Genomic DNA, 16477 nt, shown 5'->3' with positions numbered 1-16477 from the left:
CATATCAGGACAAGCACCTTCCAGTGACAAGCAGACAGCAGGAAAGCAAGCAGGTGGGAAGGTGTATTTAACCCATTAGTGACAGAGCCAATTTGGTACTTAAAGGGAACCTGTCACCCCGTTTTTTCCGTATGAGATAAAAATACCGTTAAATAGGGCCTGAACTGTGCATTACAATAGTGTATTTTGTGGACCCTGATTCCCCACCTATGCTGCCGAAATACGTTACCAAAGTCGCCGTTTTCGCCTGTCAATCAGGCTGGTCTGGTCAAATGGGTGTGGTGACATCGCTGTTCCTTCCCAGATCTTGCTTATTTTTCCGTTGGTGGCGTAGTGGTTTGCGCATGCCCAAGGCCCGAATCCACTTCATAGGGGAGGAAAAAGAGCGCGATCTGCGCTATTCCCCTGGTGATCGGTGGGGGCGGCCATCTTCCTGTGGCCGCGCGTGCGCAGATGGAGCGCTCTGCTGCCCGCGGCTTCAGGAAAATGGCCGCGGGATGCCGCGCGTGCGCAGATGGAGATCGCGGCGGCCATTTTCCTGAAGCCGAGATGCGAACTCTGCTTCAGGAAAATGGCCGCTGCGATCTCCATCTGCACACGCGCGGCATCCCGGGGCCATTTTCCTGAAGCCGCGGGCAGCAGAGCGCTCCATCTGCGCACGCGCGGCCACAGGAAGATGGCCGCCCCCACCGATCACCAGGGGAATAGCGCAGATCGCGCTCTTTTTCCACACCTATGAAGTGGATTCGGGCCTTGGGCATGCGCAAACCACTACGCCACCAATGGAAAAATAAGCAAGATCTGGGGGAAGGAACAGCGATGTCACCACACCCATTTGACCAGACCAGCCTGATTGACAGGCGAAAACGGCGACTTTGGTAACGTATTTCGGCAGCATAGGTGGGGAATCAGGGTCCACAAAATACACTATTGTAATGCACAGTTCAGGCCCTATTTAACGGTATTTTTATCTCATACGGAAAAAACGGGGTGACAGGTTCCCTTTAATGATCAAGTCAATTTTTACATTTCTGACCACTGTCACTTTTTGAGGTTATAGCTCTGGAACACTTCAACATATCCCACTGATTCTGAGAAAGTTTTTTCATGACATATTGTACTTCATGCTAGTGGTAAAATTTCTTCGATATACTTGCATTTATTTATGAAAAAAGGAAATTTGACAAAAAATTAGAAAATTTTGCAATTTTCAAGCTTTTAATTAATTTTGTACCCTTAAATCAGAGGGTGGTGTCACACAAAATAGTTAATAAATAACATTTCCCACATATTTCCTAAATTTTTTTTTTGTCTTAGGACGTTATAAGGGTTAAAAGTTGACCAGGGTTTTCTCATTTTTCCAACTAAATATACAAAACCATTTTTCTTTAGGGACCACCTCACATTTGAAGTGAGTTTGGGGGGTCAATATAACAGAAAACACCCAAAAGTGACACCATTCTAAAAACAGCACCCCTCAAGGCGTGCAAAACCACATTCAAGATGTTTATTAACCCTTCAGGTACTGCACAAGAACTAAAGCAATGTGAAAGGAAAAAATGAAGATTTTACTTTTTTACTTTTTTTCACAAAAAACTTACTTTGGAACCAATTGTTTTTATTTTCACAAGGGTATCAGGAGAAAATGGACAACAAAATTTATTGTGCAATTTCTCCTGATTACGCCGATACCCCGTATGTGGGGGAAAGCCACTGTTTGGCAGGGCTTAGAAGGGAGGGTTCACCATTTGACTTTTTGAACATAAAATTGGCTGGAATCAATGATGGCGCCAAGTCGCGTTTGAAGACCCCCTGATGTTCCTAAACAGTGGAACCCCCAATTCTAACTCCAACCCTAACCCCAACACACCCCTAACCCTAATCCCAACCCTAACCACAACCTCAACCCCAACACACCCCTAACCCTAATCCCAACCCTAACCATAACCCTAACACACCCCTAACACTAATCCCAACCCTAAATGCAATCCCAACCATAACCACAACCCTAGCCCAACCCTAACTTTAGCCCACCCCTAACTTTAGACCAACCCTAACCCTAGCCCCAACCCTAACCCTAGCCCAACCATAACCCTAGCTTTAGCCCAACCCGAACCCTAGTTTTAGCCCAACCCTAACTTTAGCACAACCCTAACTCTAGCTTTAGCCCAACCCTAACCCTAGCTTTAGCCCAACCCTAACCCTAGCTTTAGCCAAACCCTAACTCTAGCTTTAGCCCAACCCTAACTTTAAACTAACCCTAGCCCAACCCTAACCCTAGCTTTAGCCCAACCCGAACCCTAGTTTTAGCCCAACCCTAGCTTTAGCCCAACCCTAACCCTAGCTTTAGCCCAACCCTAACCCTAGCTTTAGCCAAACCCTAACTCTAGCTTTAGCCCAACCCTAACTTTAAACCAACCCTAACCCTAGCCCCAACCCTAGCCCAACCCTAACCCTAGCCCAACCCTAACCCTAGCTTTAGCCCAACCCAAACCCTAGTTTTAGCCCAACCCTAGCTTTAGCCCAACCCTAACCCTAGCTTTAGCCCAACCCTAACCCTAGCTTTAGCCAAACCCTAACTCTAGCTTTAGCCCAACCCTAACTTTAAACCAACCCTAACCCTAGCCCCAACCCTAACCCTAGCCCAACCCAGCCCTAGCCCAACCCTAACCCTAGCTTTAGCCCAACCCGAACCCTAGCTTTAGCCCAACCCTAGCTTTAGCCCAACCCTAACCCTAGCTTTAGCCCAACCCTAACCCTAGCTTTAGCCAAACCCTAACTCTAGCTTTAGCCCAACCCGAACCCTAGTTTTAGCCCAACCCTAGCTTTAGCCCAACCCTAACCCTAGCTTTAGCCCAACCCTAACCCTAGCTTTAGCCAAACCCTAACTCTAGCTTTAGCCCAACCCTAACTTTAAACCAACCCTAACCCTAGCCCCAACCCTAGCCCAACCCTAACCCTAGCCCAACCCTAACCCTAGCTTTAGCCCAACCCAAACCCTAGTTTTAGCCCAACCCTAGCTTTAGCCCAACCCTAACCCTAGCTTTAGCCCAACCCTAACCCTAGCTTTAGCCAAACCCTAACTCTAGCTTTAGCCCAACCCTAACTTTAAACCAACCCTAACCCTAGCCCCAACCCTAACCCTAGCCCAACCCAGCCCTAGCCCAACCCTAACCCTAGCTTTAGCCCAACCCGAACCCTAGCTTTAGCCCAACCCTAGCTTTAGCCCAACCCTAACCCTAGCTTTAGCCCAACCCTAACCCTAGCTTTAGCCAAACCCTAACCCTAGCTTTAGCCCAACCCTAACCCTAGCTTTAGCCAAATCCTAACCCTAGCTTTAGCCCAACCCTAACCCTAACTTTAGCCCAACCCTAAACCTAATGGAAAAATGGAAATACATATATATTTTTATTTTATTATTTTCCCCTAACTAAAGGGGTGATAAAGGGGGGTTTATTTGCAATTTTTTTGTTTTATCACTGTGATAGGATATATCACAGTGATCAAAATTAATCAATAGGAAAAATTTTCTATTGCTGCCGTGTGCTGGCTGGCAGATCTCTGCGGGCGCACTGCGCATACACCCGGCATTTTCTTCCTGGAAGAAGACGCCGGTGGCCCAGGGGACTGATGACATCAGAGGAGAGAGAAATTAAATTGTCTGTAGCCGAGACCCTGGAGAAATTCCGACTGTGGGGGGCGCTATATACTTATTTCCCATAAGCAATAAGTACCCTTAATTGCCACCGTTAAAAGGCGTTTCGGCGGTTGTTAAGGAGTTAAATGATTGGCTCCGCCATGGAGCACAGAGTGACGGGACTTGGTTGAACAGTCATTCTGTGCTGGAAGAGTCCCTTTAAGAAGTTACAGCCTCCTGGTGTTGTTTCCCGCACCTAGTAGTCTTTTTTGAATCACCACTATCAATCAAAATAAAGAGGCTAATAATGAGTGGTAAACAACCTGTGGAAGTAAAGACTGGTTAAATTCTACATGACACCCTAAACACTTATTGCCTCATTTGCATTTACATAAAAATAATTACTTAGGAATGCTGTTACAGACAGAAGATAGAAAAATGATGATGGCTTTACATTTCAAAGTCCTGAATGCCCATATACATAGTAACATAGTTATTAAGGTTGAAGGAAGACTTTAAGTCCATCTAGTTCAACCCATAGCCTAACCTAACATGCCCTAACATGTTGATCCAGAGGAAGGCAAAAAAAAACCATGTGGCAAAGATTAAGCTCCACATTGGGGAAAAAAATTCCTTCCCGACTCCACATATGGCAATCAGACTAGTTCCCTGGATCAACGCCCTATCAAGAAATCTAGTATAATTTTTTTTTATAAATTTATAAATTTTTAGTAATGAATCACTCATTACAACATCATACGGCAGAGAGTTCCATAGTCTCACTGCTCTTACAGTAAAGAATTTGCGTCTGTTATTATGCTTAAACCTTCTTTCCTCCAGACGTAGAGGATGCCCCCTTGTCCCTGTCTCAGGTCTATGATTAAAAAGACCATCAGAAAGGTCTTTGTACTGTCCCCTCACATATTTATACATTAAAATAAGATCACCCCTTAGCCTTCGTTTTTCTAAACTAAATAGCCCCAAGTGTAATAACCTATCTTGGTATTGCAGACCCCCCAGTCCTCTAATAACCTTGGTCGCTCTTCTCTGCACCCGCTCTAGTTCAGCTATGTCTTTCTTATACACCGGAGACCAGAACTGTGCACAGTATTCTAAGTGTGGTCGAACTAGTGACTTGTATAGAGGTAAAATTATGTTCTCCTCATGAGCATCTATGCCTCTTTTAATGCATCCCATTATTTTATTTGCCTTTGTAGCAGCTGCCTGACACTGGCCACTAACTGTGAGTTTGTCATCCACCCATACACCCAGGTCTTTTTCATTGACGGTTTTGCCCACAGTTTTAGAATTAAGCACATAGTTATACATCTTATTACTTCTACCCAAGTGCATGACCTTACATTTATCCCCATTAAAGCTCATTTGCCATTTATCAGCCCAAGCTTCTAGTTTACATAAATCATCCTGTAATATAAAATTGTCCTCCTCTGTATTGATTACCCTGCAGAGTTTAGTGTCATCTGCAAATATTGAAATTCTGCTCTGTATGCCCCCTACGAGGTCATTAACCCCTTTACCCCCAAGGGTGATTTGCACGTTAATGACCAGGCCAATTTTTACAATTCTGACCACTGTCCCTTTATGAGGTTATAACTCTGGAACACTTCAACGGATCCCGGTGATTCTGACACTGTTTTCTCGTGACATATTGTACTTCATGATAGTGGTAAAATTTCTTTGATATTACCTGCGTTTATTTGTGAAAAAAACTGAAATTTGGTGAAAATTTTGAAAATTTTGCAATTTTCCAAATTTGAATTTTTATGCAATTAAATCACAGAGATATGTCACACAAAATACTTAATAAGTAACATTTCCCACATGTCTACTTTACATCAGCACAATTTTGGAAGCAAAATTTTTTTTGTTAGGGAGTTATAAGGGTTTAAAATTGACCAGCAATTTCTCATTTTTACAACACCATTTTTTTTAGGGACCACATCTCATTTGAAGTCATTTTGAGGGGTCTATATGATAGAAAATAACCAAGTGTGACACCATTCTAAAAACTGCACCCCTCAAGGTGCTCAAGACCACATTCAAGAAGTTTATTAACCCTTCAGGTGTTTTACAGGAATTTTTGGAATGTTTAAATAAAAATGAACATTTAACTTTTTTTCACAAAACATTTACTTCAGCTCCAATTTGTTTTATTTTACAAAAGGTAACAGGAGAAAATAGACCCAAAAAGTTGTACAATTTGTCCTGAGTACACCGATACCCCATATGTGGGGGTAAACCACTGTTTGGGTGCATGGCAGAGCTCGGAAGCGAAGGAGCGCCATTTGACTTTTCAATGCAAAATTGACTGGAATTGAGATGGGACGTCATGTTGCGTTTGGAGAGCCCCTGGTGTGCCTAAACATTGAAACCCCCCCACAAGTGACACTATTTTGGAAAGTAGACCCCCTAAGGAACTTATCTAGATGTGTGATGAGCACTTTGACCCATTAAGTGATTCACAGAAGTTTATAATGCAGAGCCGTAAAAATAAAAAATCATATTTTTTCACAAAAATTATCTTTTTGCCCCAAATTTTCTATTTTCCCAAGGGTAAGAGAAGAAATTAGACCCCAAAAGTTGTTGTCCAATGTGTCCTGAGTATGCTGATACCCCATATGTTGGGGTAAACCCCTGTTTGGGCGCACAGGAGAGCTTGGAAGGGAAGGAGCACTGTTTTACTTTTTCAAAGCAGAATTGGCTGGAATTGAGATCGGACGCCATGTCGCGTTTGGAGAGCCCCTGATGTACCTAAACAGTGGAAACCTCCCAATTATAACTGAAACCCTAATCCAAAAACATCCCTAACCCTAATCCCAACGGTAACCCTAACCACACCCCTAACCCTGACACACCCCTAACCCTAATCCCAACCCTATTCCCAACCGTAAATGTAATCCAAACCCTAACTCTAACTTTAGCCCCAACCTTAACCCTAACTTTAGCCCCCACCCTAACTGTAGCCTTAACCCTAGCCCCAACCCTAAACCTAGCCCTAACCCTAGCCCTAACCCAAGCCCTAACCCTAGCCCTAACCCTTGCCCTAACCCTAGCCCTAACCCTAGCCCTAAACCTAGCCCTAACCCTAACCCTAGCCCTAACCCTAATGGGAAAATGGAAATAAATACATTTTTTTAATTTTTCGCTAACTAAGGGGGTGATGAAGGGGGGTTTGATTTACTTTTATAGTGGGTTTCTTAGCGGATTTTTATGATTGTCAGCCGTCACACACTGAAATACGCTTTTTATTGCAATAAATATTTTTGGTGTTACCACATTTTGAGAGCTATAATTTTTCTATATTTTGGTCCACGGAATCAAGTGATGTCTTCTTTTTTGCGGGACGAGTTGCCGTTTTTATTGTTAACATTTTCGGGCATGTGACTTTTTTTGATCGCTTTTTATTCCGATTTTTGTGAGGCAGAATGACCAAAAACCAGCTATTCATGAATTTCTTTTGGGGGAGGCGTTTATACCATTCCGCATTTGGTAAAATGGATCAGGCAGTTTTATTCTTCGGGTCAGTAAGATTACAGCGATATCTCATTTATATCATTTTTTTATGTTTTGGCGCTTTTATGCGATAAAAACTATTTTATAGAAAAAATAATTATTTTTGCATCGCTTTATTCTGAGGACTATAACTTTTTTATTTTTTCTTTGATGATGCTGTGTGGTGGCTCGTTTTTTGCGGGACAAGATGACATTTTTATTGGTACCATGGTTTTTTATATCCGTCTTTTTGATCGCGTGTTATTCCACTTTTTGTTTGGCAGTATGGTAATAAAGCGTTTTTTTGCCTCGTTTTTTTTTTACGGTGTTCACTGAAGGGGTTAACTAGTGGGAAAGTTTTATAGGTCGGGTCGTTATGGACGCGGCGATACTAAATATGTGTACTTTCATTGTTTGTTTTTTTTATTTATATAAAGAAATGTATTTATAGGAACAATATATATATTTTTTTTTGGAATTTTGGGGGGAATTTTTTTTAATTTTTTTTACACATGTGAATATTTTTTTTTTACACTATAACATTGCCCCAGGAGGGGCATCATGTTATAGTGTAAGATCGCTGATCTGACACTTTACTGTGCACTGTGTCAGATCGGCGATCTGACGTGCACAGCTCCAGGCTTCCCGGTGCCTGCTCTGAGCAGGCGCTGTGAAGCCACCTCCCTGCAGGACCTGGATGCCGTGGCCATTTTGGATCCGGGCGTGCTGCAGGGAGGAGGAGGTAAGAGACCCTTGGAGCAACGCGATCACATCGCGTTGCTCCGGGGGTCTCAGGGAAGCCCGCAGGGAGCCCCCTCCCTGCGCGATGCTTCCCTATACCACCGGAACACTGCGATCATGTTTGATCGCAGTGTGCCGGGTGTTAATGTGCCGGGGGCGGCCCATGACCGCTCCTGGCACATAGTGCCGGATGTCAGCTGCGATATGACTGTTGGTGGTCATACGGGCCCACCCCACCTCGACGGGATAGTACGTCCAATGTCAGAAAGGGGTTAATAAATATGTTAAAAAGAAGAGGGCCCAATATTGACCCCTGTGGTACCCCCCGAGTGTGCTCCATTAATAACCAACCTTTGTTTCCTATCCCTGAGCCAGCTCTTAACACACTTACACATATTTTCTCCTATCCCCATTATTCTCATTTTATGTATCAACCTTTTGTGTGGCACCGTATCAAAAGCTTTTGAAAAGTCCATATACACTACATCCACTGCGTTCCCTTGGTCCAGTCCGGAACTTACCTCTTCATAGAAGCTGATCAGATTAGTCTGACATGAACAGTCCCTAGTAAACCCATGTTGATATTGGGTCATGAGGTTATTCCTCCTCAGATACTCCAGTATAACATCCCTTAGAATACCCTCCAGGATTTTACCCACAGTAGAGGTTAAGCTTACTGGCCTATAATTTCCGAGTTCAGTTTTTGTCCCCTTTTTGAATATTGGCACCACATTTGCTATACGCCAGTCCTGTGGTACAGACCCTGTTATTATGGAGTTTTTAAAGATTAAGAATAATGGTCTATCAATGACTGTACTTAATTCCTGCAGTAGGCGATTTTGAAGTGGAGTGGAGGGATATTACTGACAGATTTTTTTTTTTTCACAGTATACAAAGTTGATGAACAAAAGAGATATTAATATTTGGTGTGAAAACCCTTTGCCTTCAAAATATCATCAATATCATCAATTCTTATAGGCATACTTGCACAAAGTCAGGGATTTTGTATAATAAAACCAAATGCATGAGTAACCAATTATACAAAACATGTGATAATGATCTTCAGTTTCATATGTAGGTTGAACCACAGATTTTAACTAAAACAACCTCTGTGTAGGAGGCTTAAAACTGGGCAAGGAAAAGACAAATATTGCTACAAAGGTGAGGTTGTGGAAGACGGTTTCATGTCACATGTCATACACTATGGCAAGACTGAATAATACAGAAGGTAGTTCTACTGCTTCGGAAAGATCTCAACCAAACAAAGACTTTAAAGAGGTATAGGGGTGGTTATGTGCTGTTAAAGTTAATTTGAAGATGCAACAAGAGATGGGCAACATTAAGGACCATAGACAAAGCGGTCAGCCAAGGAAACTTAGTGCAGTACATGAAAGATACATCATGCTTACTTCCCTTCCAAATCAGAAGATGTCCAGCATTGCCGTCATCTCAGAATTAGCATGACCAATGGAAGCCAGCTACGCCAACCTACTGTTTGGAGTAGTCTGAGCAGAAGTGACACCCTTAGAATAATTATAGCCAAAAAGCCATACCTTTAACATATCAACAAGGCTGAGGTACACTCCAGTGCACGAAAACATACAAACTATTCACATCTTCTGTTGACTCAGTTGCCTTTCTTGTGCATAGTAAATGCAATGAGTCAATAGACAACCGTGGGATAACCAATCTCCCGGAAAAGCTGTGGCAAGCGCCCGGGGTTGCTTGAAGAAATCACACTCACAAAAAGACTATCACATAAAAGCAAGCAGCTTTCAAATTTTCAAAATCAAGTCAACACTTACCTCTTCTAAACAGTATTACTTCACAACTCTCATATCTTCTCTATCACAAAACCCCAAACAGTTATACAACACTTAATTCCTCCTAGCATTTCCCTTATTGCAGAATAAGACTTTGCATCTTATTTCAAAAACAAGATTGACCTCAGACCTCACCACCTTTGCGTTTGATTCCATCAAAATCCTCCCAAACCTTACTACCGTGCTTATTGCAGTCCTAACCCATCTCTTTAACCTACCGTTAATCTCTGGTGTCTTCTATTCCTCTTTTAAACATGCAACCATCACACCCATCCAGAAGAAGCCATCATTTGACACAACGTCTACATCTAGTTATAGCACTATATCACCACTTTAATTCACTTCAAATCTTCTTGAATAGCACATTCACATTGATCTTTACTCTCACCTCTCACTGAACACACGCTTTGACCAACTACAATAAGGACACTTTCAGATGTCCGTGATCATCAGTCAGATCTTGGATCACAATGCATCCCATATATTTCTATGGGGCTATTACACTCAGGGTCAGTGAATGCGCGGCCGGTCTGTGCATTGGGAACCAAGGTAGAACCGATGATCACGGATGGACTTCAATCGGAACCAAAGTTATAAGCAACCTACTGAGTGCCAAAGCAGTCTATATACTGATGACACTCAAATCTTCCTCTCTGGTCCACATGTCACCTTTCTTCTGTCCAGAATTCCAGAGCGTCTACCAGCTATATCCTTCTTCTTAACATCGCACTTTCTAATATTCAGTGTGGTCAAAACAGAACTCATAGGGTCGGATTCATCAAAGCTTTTACTTGAAAACACAGTCAAAACTAATTTTTGCACACTACACCTCAAAATATCAGAGTATCCAAATACATCCCTAAGATATTCATTTTCCAGGGAAAAGAGGATCCATTGCAACAATATAAAATTTGTAATTTTATTATATCATATTTAAAATAATATTTAAAAATGCAAGCATGTAGAACAAACAGTGGCTTGCTTACAATACGGTTAAATAAAATGCATCCCACGTATCTTGTTCACACCAAGGCAAAGATATCTCATTGTTGCATGAACTCAGCTAACTCATACATAGATCCTACAATTAAATAATTATCCAGAAAAACACCAAAAATTATATGTCTCTAAGCCCAATATAAAGGGCAAGTGCTCAGTTTTAAAGGCTAACAAGTACAAAGAAGGTGCTATAGATATTAGGGTAAATGCACAGTTTGGAATAGGAAATAAGCAAGTTAAACACAGTTACTTACAAAGTGCCAACTGACTTTGGGATCCCCTGCAGCAAGCCACCACCCCAGATGACGCCGTTTCGCTAATGCTTCCTCAGAAGCTTTTACGTCAGTATTTTGATGTAAAACGCTTTGAAAAGTTGCATAATTGTGACGCAACTCTAAATGTTGTGACTTTTGATGTTTTCACTCCATTTTCACCCAGCTCTGGCAAAGTTAAGAAAGCTTGGGTAGGATGGGGCATGGCGACCGGCGCTCATCAAATTTATAACAAGCGGCGTTTGAAATGCCACAAATCTTAATCATCCAAAGCTCTTAAATCATGAATAGCTGTACTCCGCTTAGGAAATTTTGACTTAAAATGATGGCCTCCCCTGTTTAGCATCCTCATTTAACGGTACAAAAATGCACAACATACGGTAATCTGTATCTTAATTTAATAGAGATTGCCATATATAAGGCTCCTGATTGCATATTACAAAACTATTTTGATCAAGGAAAAAAGTGCCCAATATTACTCCTGAAATTGTTTTTCATAAATACATAGGAGACAATGTATGTAGACTTACATCTTCCTTGGTATCCTGCTTGTAGTATTTCCTTGGTGGCGGTGCTGGTTTTGATGGTAGCTTCTTCACTATGATCTCTCCTGAGTGTCCACTAATTTTTTTACATAGAACCTGAGTTGAGGCCTGAGTGTCGTCATGAAGCCTTGAATGGTCGTCCATGTTCACTGGTGCAGAATAATGCGGCTGAGTGGGTTCTGTTCGCATGGGCACGTCCACACTATGTACCCTGCTCTTTAGGTCATAAAACTGGTAAGAGTCTGCACTGGCACATCTGGGGTTATAATTGCTGTCACTGCTTGAGCGAACCATAGGTTTCTGTTCCCTCCGGCTGTAATATAAATAGGCAGCATACCTCTCTATACAATGGTCACATTGGTACTTTCCATGGGAGCATGAGAACATCTTTTTATCTCCTAAAATAAAAAAAAATTTATATAAAGTTACATCTAGCATATAAAGCACTTTTCTGGCTTAAGTATGGTCATAATTACCAGCTTGCCTATTATACATCAATACAATGAACACTTTCCAAAAATATCCTTTATGGCACTTAGTTAGAGAAATGTAAGTAACTTGATGGGGATTGCATTGTGAAATTGATGAGCTTGTAGGTATCATAAGATCATGGGGCTTTTTTTGGAGGGAGAGGAATGTATATTTTTTATATTATGGCTTTATTAATTTTTTGTATTAATTCTTAATAAAATTAAAATTGATGAAAAATAGAAAAGGTAAGGATAGTATTACATTGCATTTGTTGACAATCAACAAGTTGGAATCCATTTCTTCAGGAAGGGGATAGAAGATCCTTTAGGACAAGGGGAATTAAACAACTTGACTGTCAGCAGATTGCTTGCAATGTCAAGGATCTTATTACTGTATTTATGCAGACATGTTGTATTTCATTGGTCTTATTTGTACTACTGTTTTAGATGCAGGCTTTATATTACCTTCCGTATTGCACAGAGGATGATCTTGTTCCACGGCCTCAGCCATAGCTTGCTGCAACTGTTGCTCAGAGACCTGCCCCAAAACAAACACCACATTAACAATAATGTATGTCTTTTATCAATTAACTGATCTGATTATACTACATGTACAGTATAATGTTCTCATACCCTAATTCTTTTATCAGAATAAATTGTGTATTTATTTATTTATAAATAAATTATTTTAGGTGTAAAACATGTACATTTAAATATTTCTGCGTACATTTTACTTAAACCTAGATCAGATTTTCACACAAGTCCGAAAAGTAGATAAATAGAAACAAATCAAACATTAAGTCAAACCTCATAGACTTTCACTTTTTTATTGCAGAAAATTAAATGATCCAATATCACATGTATGTGAGGGGCAGTAGGATGTCAACCTTAGCTTAAATATTATATTTAGTGTGACCACCTTGTGCAGAAATAATGGCATCTAAACATCAAGAAATTGTTGAATTGTTCTGCACATCGACTTGAAGGGATTTTATCCCATTTCGCCCTACAAAACCTTTTTAATTCTATTATATTGGTGGGTTTTCTCCCACGAACTGCTCACTTCAGGTCATTCTTTAACATTTATATAGTACTTCGATCAGGACTATGATCTGGCCATTAAAAAACTAACTTTTTCTTCTTTAGCCATTCTTCTGTAAAAGGACTTGTGTGCTGTGGGTTTTTGTCTTGGTGCACGGCTCACGTTCTCATGTCATATGTCCTGACGTTTTACTTTAGAAATTGCTGTATAATCCAGAATTTATTGTGCCATCAATGATGGCAAACCATTCTGGCCCAGATGCAGGAAAAGAGACACAAACCATAATACTACAACCACCACCACACTATTTCACAGATAATATGAGATTTTTATGAAGTAATTCAGCGTTTTGTTTTCTCCTACAAACATAACACTTCTATCTTTGTCTAATTTGTTCCCACAATATTTTTACAATAGTCTTCTGACTTGTTCAGGTGATTTTTAGAAGAGTGCAAAACAGCAATGTTCTTCATAGAGAGCAGTGGCTTTCTCCTTGCAGTACTGCCATGCACATCATTGTTGTTCAGTGTCCTCCTGGAAGTGGATTCATGGACATTATCATTAGCTTATGTGAAAGAGAGGCCTTTAGCTACTTATAGGTTACCTTGGGTTCCTTTGTCACCTTGCAAGCACAACACAATGGTGGGAGATATTTACATTAACTCCATCATTATTCATAACTTAATATGACTTCTGTTACCTGGGGATCTTGATGTCTGCTAATCAGAATAACAATTGGTCCAGGCTGACAACGGCTTAAAAATGCATATACTTCATTCAGGGACTTGTTTGTGACAACATGTTCATTAATTTCCACAATTTCATCACCTTTCCTAAAATTAAAATAAATTAAAAATGCAAAGAAATTAAGATTTAAAATAATAAAATGATGGTGTTTTTTTTTTTTAAATCAATCATTGTCATTATTGCTGGTGTACCTATTGACAACAGATATCTGACAAGGCTCCTAGGACTAGAGTGGTATTGTGGAAAACAGGTGGACACAGACAGAAAAGGGCCCCAGTGCAAGAACAGTATAGAAGCCCTTTACAGTCCAATGAGGTGTCTGAGACAAAAGTTATTTGCTCATTTGGAGGTGGAAGTCGGCCCCCTTACAACTTTGGCGACTGTGTGGCTGCATGGATTGCACCAGCGGTGGCAGAGGACTCTTAGTTTTGCAGATTCTACACATTATCTGCTGATTAATCATATTACCAAGTCTGCTGTACACCGTGTAAAACAGGGAGAATGAGAAAGTGTTTTGTAATTTAATGAAAAAAATGGGAACCTCTAGCAATAATGAAAGTGAAAATTTGAGTTTCCCATTAGTGTGAACATGTTATTCAGTATGCAGAATAAATCATATAATTTACGCACAATATAATATTATTGTGTATTAGATTCAGAGCAGCTTCCTGCCTGGGTGTAATCTAACGGAAAATACTTCTTTTATCATGAGGTTTAGCATGTCAGTAGAGCATTTATAAGAAACTGGGACATTCACATGTCCTATATCCAATGTGGTGTGCTCAGGCTGGTTTCACACTTGCGTTTTGATCTGCAGCGTTTTAGCGCTAAAAAATGCATGCGTTTTTTTTTCTATACTTAACATTAAAAAACGCATGCGTTTTTTGACGCGTGCGTTCAGTTGCAGAAATGCAACATGAAGTAATTTCTAGCGGCGTTTTTTTGCCGCAAAAAAACGCATGCGTTTATTCGTGGCAAAAAAATGTATTGCTGTCTATGTAAACGCATGCGTTTTTAAGCACATGCGTTTGCTTGCGTTAAAAACGCATGCTTTTTTTTAGAAAAACACAAGAAAACACAAGAAAAAACAAGAAAACCCTAACCCTAACCCTAACCCTAAACACAAGAAAAAACAAGAAAACCCTAACCCTAACCCTAAACACAAGAAAAAACAAGAAAACCCTAACCCTAGGGTTACTAGGGTTAGGGTTAGGCTTAGGATCCCTAGGGTTAGGGTTAGGGTTAGAGTTAGGGTTAGGATCCCTAGGGATCCTAACCCTAACCCTAGGGATCCTAACCCTAACCCTTAGGGTTAGGGTTAGGATCCTAACCCTTAGGGTTAGGATTAGTGTTAGGATCCCTAGGGTTAGGGTTAGGATCCCTAGGGTTAGGGTTAGGGTTAGGATCTCTAGGGTTAGGGTTAGGATCCCTAGGGTTACTAGGGATACTAACCCTAACCCTAGCTATTTCTGTTTATAGTGGGTTTTCTAGTTGATTTTGATGATTGGCAGCTGTCACACACTTCTCAGCATGCGTTTAAAAAACGCAAACGCAGGAAAAAACGCATGTAAACGCGGCAAAACGCCGCGTTTTTTTCTGCATGCAAAAACGCATGCGTCTAAAAACGCGGCGTTTTGCCGCGTTTACATGCGTTTTTTCACCACCTGCGGGTTTTTTTAAAACGCTGCAGATCAAAACGCAAGTGTGAAACCAGCCTCAATTCTGTGGACCAAGGCCCAAATTAATCAAAAACAGCTAATTTCTCACTGGTCTTGAAGAGGAGGCGTGTAGGAGTCATATGTGTGTGACGTGCCACAGATCTTACTACAGTCCCTAACTGGAGTGAGATTTCTGAAGTATGTAATGCCACATCTCGTAATGTACTAGATGAGCTGAAGCATCACGACTCCCCCCCACCGTGTCCCTGTCCTGTCCTAGCTAGGAGAAACTGGAGTGAAAACACCAAAAGTTGACATATTTTTGTGCAACTATAAGTGTGCAAAAATTTGTGACATTTCAAAGCAGTTTACGCTGGAATTCTGGCAAAATTACGTCAATGAATCATGGCCAAAGTATCTTACTGTGGGTCTCTATGTTAAAGAAACAGGACAGAAACTGGAAGCCTGGATGAGGTCTCGTCGCCACACAATTACAGACAACAACAAAAACATCTACCCCAGTGATTTTCAAACAGTGTTCCGCGGCACACTAGTGTGCCGGGACACATGGTCGGGTGTGCCGCGGGGAAAGTTCCCCAAACTATGCTTTAACCCTTTCTACCCTTTCAATTTGCGCTGCCTGGCACAAGCATCTCAGTCAGTGCAGGGCCAGGCACATAGGGGTTAAGGACACAGCCAGTGTGACATTGTGGGCAGAGAGTTCTCCTGCTCTACTCTCCTGGCTGCTGCAGTGCTGAACTTATCAGGCACAGGCAGATTCCCGGAGCTCCTACCGGCACCTGAGTGAGTGCCATGCTATCGTTGTATGTTCTGACAGTCTACTCTGGGTGACCTGGGGCGGCCATGGGCTGGGCGGCTGCAGCTGACATATATATACTACAGCAGCCGCCCAGCCCAGGCCCCCAGCACAGCCTGTATAGATACAGTGTATATAATATATATACAGGACAGGTGCTGGGGGCCTGGGCTGGGCGGCTGTTGAAGTATATACACTGCACAGTACCTCTCC

The 16477-nt window shown here is 41.5% G+C and overlaps 1 protein-coding gene across 1 annotated transcript in view; it reads right to left on the bottom strand.

Annotated features, from left to right (window-relative positions):
* Positions 1-16477, bottom strand: part of IL16 (interleukin 16) — a 248252-nt gene that overhangs the window by 64312 nt on the left and 167463 nt on the right. The window contains exons 11-13 of the mRNA XM_077263616.1: positions 13743-13875; positions 12466-12538; positions 11516-11928 (exon numbers count right to left, since the gene is read on the bottom strand). Coding sequence (XP_077119731.1) covers positions 11516-11928; positions 12466-12538; positions 13743-13875 — 619 coding nt within the window. The remainder of the gene's footprint in view (positions 1-11515; positions 11929-12465; positions 12539-13742; positions 13876-16477) is intronic.

Source organism: Ranitomeya variabilis, chromosome 5, assembly GCF_051348905.1.
Source record: "Ranitomeya variabilis isolate aRanVar5 chromosome 5, aRanVar5.hap1, whole genome shotgun sequence".
Lineage (NCBI taxonomy): Eukaryota > Metazoa > Chordata > Amphibia > Anura > Dendrobatidae > Ranitomeya > Ranitomeya variabilis.
The sequence above is the reverse complement of the archived record's forward strand: the minus strand, read 5'-3'. Positions and strand labels throughout refer to the sequence as shown.